At 47.6% G+C, this 6000-nt stretch overlaps 1 protein-coding gene across 2 annotated transcripts in view; it reads right to left on the bottom strand.

Annotated features, from left to right (window-relative positions):
• Nucleotides 1–3538, bottom strand: part of MTA3 (metastasis associated 1 family member 3) — a 131333-nt gene extending 127795 nt beyond the window's left edge. The window contains exons 1-2 of one of the 2 annotated variants that reach the window (XM_066316108.1): nucleotides 3412–3538; nucleotides 1262–1329 (exon numbers count right to left, since the gene is read on the bottom strand). In XM_066316108.1, the coding sequence (XP_066172205.1) occupies nucleotides 1262–1329; nucleotides 3412–3439 (96 nt within the window). In that variant the 5' untranslated portion in view covers nucleotides 3440–3538. The remainder of the gene's footprint in view (nucleotides 1–1261; nucleotides 1330–3411) is intronic. The other variant, XM_066316109.1, reaches the window with a different exon arrangement.
• Nucleotides 3539–6000: the final 2462 nt, after the last annotated feature.

The following is a 6000-nucleotide window of genomic DNA, read 5'->3' on the forward strand; positions in this document are numbered from 1 at the left end:
TCCTCCTTGAAGGTACAAAAAGTACTTCTTTACATTCAGTTACTTATTTAATACTAAAAAGTATAATATTTTGATTAAGTTTCTCTTAAAAAAATATTGTCCCTGGTTGAACAATAATGAATTTCATTACATATTTACATAACATCTCCACATTTGCTCAATACCTTGAACACAAGAAAGCAAACCATTCACATTTAAGATGTCTAGACTACAACCTCCAACCTTTCTTTAAGAAAAAAAAATCCATACATGACTCTGCTTTACCCTGCACAAGCAAGATTAAATTATAGCAGTGCAGTTTTAAAGATAATAAACATTACATTCAATACATGATTGGAATCACGTCAAATACTGTGAATAAAAAATTTTTGTCTCCAATAAAAATCAAAAATTATTTGCCGTGCACAAGTTCAGTGGATGTTGTGTTGGACAGCACTAACAGTTAATGTGGTTGATGTTTGCTATGGCATACTGTTATGTTTCATTAATAAGAAGAAAACCACTTGCATGTCACCAATTAGTTCATTTACTTTCTAACTTTCTATTTTCTAATGGGAAAAAACTAATCATTATTTACATCAGGATGGGCATTTTGAGAATTAACTTTTGATGTAGCGCATCAGCAAGTTTTAATAGTGCTTGAGGGAAAAGTAAAAACAAAATACATATGGAAACACACTATTTTTAGTAGTGTAAGACTGAAGAAAAATAATCATACTTTCCTCAAAATGACAGTCAATAGAGCCTCCATTTTTTAGGAAAATACACTCAGGATAAAGACAGAAAACACAGTCTGTACTTTATTCAAAAGCCCATTCTTCATTCACAGCTGCCAATAGGCAGGGCAATAAACAGCCACAGGAGTCACGTATTCTGTTATTTGATCACTGCAAAGTCTCACTGGTACCTTCCAGCTCTTGAAACGCCTCTCTAAAAGCAGACACATTACATGATGGCTGTCATTCCAGATGGATTCACAGAGTCATCGTCAGCCAGAGAATTAAATTCATTCATTCCTCCAAGAATTCATAGAAATCATTAGAAAAATTTTGCAGCAGAGAAATCCTGTTCACCAGGAAGGAGAAATTGGGTGTTTCCATAGGTAACAGGGCAGAATTACAGGATATCACACAGCAAGTTTTCAGTTACCACCAGAAAAGCCTACCACAGCAGAAATCTTAAGGGATGGAAATAATTCTCAGGTTTTAATCAGCACACTGACTTTTGCTAAAAGTGAAGAATGAATCTTAGATATTTGTACCTTGTTAAGTTCTTCAATTCTCCTAATGAGATATGGATTGCTGGAAGAATTTTCAAAATAAACATAATCTGCAAGGAAAAAAAAAAAAAGAAAGTCGCTGAAATAACAAAAATTATGTAAAGACATATCATTATTAATGCAAACATATTCTTCTAAACCTATTCTAGAAGTTTTCAAAGAGCTGAGATTTCTTCATAAATGTTGGGACAGTAATGTATTTCTATGATAAGATTTAATATAATTTGTTCTTAAATTCTGGTTATAACTGCACTACACCTGCTTAAACAACCATGCTGGAAAAAATTGGAAGCTTTGTGTAGAAGCTTACCCTGCAATCCAGTAATCTACACATTTCATTAATCTTGACAGAGAAGCAGCAACTTCTCACAATCAGTTAGGGAAGATTTAAGAACTGAACACTTTAGTGAGTTTCTATATTATGGAGATTAACATTCCTATTAAGAGATGACACCTCATATTTATTATCAGAGGCCATGGCAGTACAGTTGTCCCCATGAGTAATGTACATTTTATGATACTTGCTCTTGTTGTTAGGTCTGTCCAATAGGATGCAAACTATATTAAGGAGGACTTGTCATGAGCTTAGCAAGGATCTTGCAGCACAAAGTCTCTTCCAGCATCATTAATATAAAAATACTTGCATAGAGTGATTGTATGGAAGTTTACTCATATCCTGAAAGCTGCTCCCATGTAACATACAAAGAATTGACATGCAGTGCATTTCCTTCAATAGTTATCTGAAAACTTGTTTTTCAATGAAAAAATACCCATCAAATGCCAACCACACTTTAAATTCGATATTGGACTTCTGCGCCATGCAAACTTTATTTTTAAAAATCGGATGAGAAACTATAACAACATACAAAAGTCTTCTGCAACACTTTGACACTACAATACAATGAAAAGGAACTTTAGGTGGTTCTAATGAAAAAATATGATCTCTGGATAGTGTTTACGATTGCTTATTAAGATCACAACGAAAAAAAAAAGAAATGGTGACCTAAGAAGTAAACCCTACCCACTACCTGCTCAGAGCAGGATTACTTTCATGAGTAAAGGCTGATGGGACAAGAATCTAAATGCCCTAATGAGGGAGCATGCAGACGGAAGATTTGCGGCTCTATCAGCATACCTCAAAACCTTAGCAGAAAGGGACTCAAACTATGATCACCCCTCATTTGCACGCATCTTCCCTCTCAGCTCTGGCTGCTGAGAGAGCAGGAGGATAGAGCGATTTTTTGAGCACCCAGCGCTGCACACCTAACTTGAGCGGTGCACCTGAGCCACAGCACCGGGCACGCTGCCACGTTCGTTCCCTCCGTGAGGGAGCAAAAGTTACCCGTGTCGTTTTCGACAGGCTGCGAATGGGAAGACAAACGTTTGCCTTGTTTTTCGCCGCCTAAATGCCCTCTCCCCCCCGCCCCTCGCCGAGCAGTCACGTATCAGGGCGCTCCTCAGGGGTCACGGCGGTGAGCAAGGGAAGCTGACAGAAATCCCCCGGTTACACAGCCGGATTAATTATTTATCCCCGGCAGACCAAGGAAGGCGCGGGCAAACTCCGCCGTGAGAGCAGGGAGGGCGCGGGGGCAGCGCCCCTCGGGCCGTGCCGGGGCTGCCCGTGCTCACCGCACCGCCCCGCGCCGGCAGGGCCCGGCAGGCCGCGGCGGGGCCGGCCCGCCCCGGGGACACACGGCCGCCCGGGGGCCCGGGCTCGCCCCGCGGGCGGCCCCACCGCCGCTCCCCGGCGAAGGAGGCGAGGCGCGAAGGGCGGCCGTGCCCGGCCCGCGGTGCGGGGGCAGAGCCGGCGGCGCCGCTCCCCCCTTCCCCGCGGAGGGCGGCGCTGCCCTTCTCCTCCTCGGCGGCGGGGGCCGGGCTCCCACCCGGCGCACGGGGCCGGCGGGGGAGGAACCTGCGTCCTTCCCCCTCCGCCCCGCGGAGGGCCCGGCGACCCTTTGCCGGACCGGCTGCAGCCGCCGCCCGGGCCCGGCCGCCCCGCTCGGGACCGCTCCGGCCCGAGGGGCCGCGGCGCCGCTCTCGGCCCCGGCGCGGCGGGCACGGCCCGCGGCCCGGCGGAATGCCCCGGCCGTGCGCGGGGGGCTCCGTGCGGGCGCCGCCGCGTCCCCACATACCTCCCACTCGGTACATGTTGGCCGCCATGTCTGCGCTCTGCGCCGCCCTCCTCCTCCTCCTCCTCCTCCTGCCGCCTCTGCCGGGCCGGGCTGGGCAAGGAGGGAGCGGCTCCCGCCGCCGCCCCCCCGCGCCGCGCTCGCCCCCACCCCGCGCCGCCACCCCTCCCCGCCCGGGCGCAGGACACAGCGCCCCACGGGGCCGCCGCCGCCGCTTCCGGAGCCGCCGGCGGGGAAGGGGTTAAGCGGGCGCTCCCCCCGCGCACCGGCCCCGGGGCGGGTCGCGGGCAGGGCCCGGCCGCAGGTGGGGTGGGGCGGCCCGGGCCGGGCGGGGCCGGGGGAGGTGCGGGGCCGCGCTCCCCGCCGCGCCCCGAGTACGCCACGTTTTGCGGGCTCCCGCCACTTCGGCTCTCTCCTCTCCGGAGAGAGTCCGGCCCTCTCCGGACTTGGGGTTTTTTTAGCGCTCGCCTCTTCCCCGGAGCGGCACAGGGATCTCTCCCCTTTGGCAACTCGGAGGAGTATCCCAGAAAAAAGTTTGTTTCTTGCGCAGCACCTGTTGGTGATGGGTTTGGCGGCCCCTTTGTTCGCCTCCGGAGCGCGGTCCCGCGGGCGGCTCCGGCGTCCCCGGCTCGGCCCGGGCACGGCGCCTCTCGGAGCTCCACGCCTTGCGCTGGAGCGGCTTGCTCGCAACAGGCAGCAGAAAACATCTACCACAGAATAAAGACAAATCTAGCAGCTTGTCTCGGAGGCAGGAAGCGCCGAAAGAGATGCTTTCAAATCATCCGATGAGAGAGATGTTCAAAAAGACCAATAGTGATGAAGCCATTTCCCCCTGTTTATACGAAGTTCACACCATAAGAAACAATCCATACACTTTACAAACGAATTGATCCTGCTATGGCATGCTTCCTAGGAAGAGAAATGCTTATCATCTTTCTGCGATGAAGGGGATGATTTATTACTTTTTTATATTCTGGATATTTATGTGTGCAGCTTCAGTGTTACCAAGCTAAAATTTTACTCCATCCTGAGCTGCAGAAATATATGTTGATTTAGAAGGAGGATGATCTTCCCTGGTGTTTCTATCATGTCTTTCCTTTCTTCGCTAAGCAAATCTGCGAGTTTTAAATTAAGTTTTTGGCTACTTCTAGGAAACTTTTAATTTCTCAAGTGACTACAACTTTGTGTCAAAACGGCAACTGAGAAGGAAATTTCTGAAAGACATGTAACATGCATATGATACAGTGATTTATTCTTCTTTTAAAAACAGCAGCACATTCAAGCATTAAAAGGAAAAAAGGGGAATTTTCCTCTCTTGCGAGTCTGTGGGAGCTGAAAACAAAGTCAGCAGAAACTCCTTGGGAAGTACCAACCCTGTCCAGCTGGGTATTTCCAGAGGCATGGTAACATGGCCTTAGCAGAGACCTCAGGTGTTATTTTTACTCTCCTAGTTTACTGTTTGGGTAAATGAAACAGGTTAAACAGGCAAGAGAACAGTTAATGCAAATAGTTGGTTTGTCATAGCCATTACCAATTAAACAAAATGCCTCCAAGCTCTTTTCCTAATTTTAAATCTGCACTTGGACATCAGAACAATTCTCCACACTAGGAAGTTTACAATATCCCCTCATCCTCACGTGTGGATTTGGACAGAAACAGACCATTGCTTCCATTAGCTGAAGGCATGGCCTGTGGAAGAGGAAGGTGAGAGGTGAGCCCATGATCCCAGCCTGTCCTTTCAGGTGGACAGCCTGAAAACAGTAAGAAAACCACCCTTACTTACAACTGCCAGACTGAGGCTGCGTCACAGACCAGGCAAATAGAGAGAGAATGACGTTTATAAACCTCAGTACCGAATCTCTGGGCCTTACTGTTCACAGTAACAGCGCTCACACAGCCAGCACCAGCACAGCCTGAGGTGTACCCCATGTCCATACTTCAAGGTCACTGCTTTGGGAGCGGGCACGGCCAGCTAGTGGATACAGAGTTGCAGCACTGGCAGTAAATTTTACTTTGGTGCGACATAATACAAAAGTCTGGATACAGTTTATTTTCAGTGCTCTCTCAGTGTAGAGAATGGGAAAAATTAAAGTTATGTAAACATCTTCATTTTTCTAGTTTAAATAGAATGGAAAACTCTCGTTTCAACTATAAGACTGTCTAAAACAAACAAACAAACAGATAACCTGTTATCTGGAGCTGTGTTTAGTTACAGACTGACATTACTTGTGCTGCTCAAAGAAACCACATTTCTGTGGCTACTTAAATTAAGATGCGAGACAGATTATTCCTGTTAGAGACAGGTTACCAGAGAGCTTCATTCTGCAATTTTCTCTGTTGTGCCATTCTGAGCATTCCATCAGTCCTCCTCATGGCCTTCCAAAGAAAAGCCAAGAAAGAAAGAATGGAGTGTTAAAACGATCATTTTAAAGCATAGACTAGTTCTATGGTCCATGCTGTCCAACTGCCCCCATGAGCTAGATCATCAGTGCTGAAAGAGATGGACATCAGGCACTGAGGACCTTGGGTATTATTCCCAATACAGTACTTAGAAAGTTGACTGGAGCTGTACAATTTTCTTATTGTATTTAA

Source organism: Sylvia atricapilla, chromosome 3, assembly GCF_009819655.1.
Source record: "Sylvia atricapilla isolate bSylAtr1 chromosome 3, bSylAtr1.pri, whole genome shotgun sequence".
NCBI lineage: Eukaryota > Metazoa > Chordata > Aves > Passeriformes > Sylviidae > Sylvia > Sylvia atricapilla.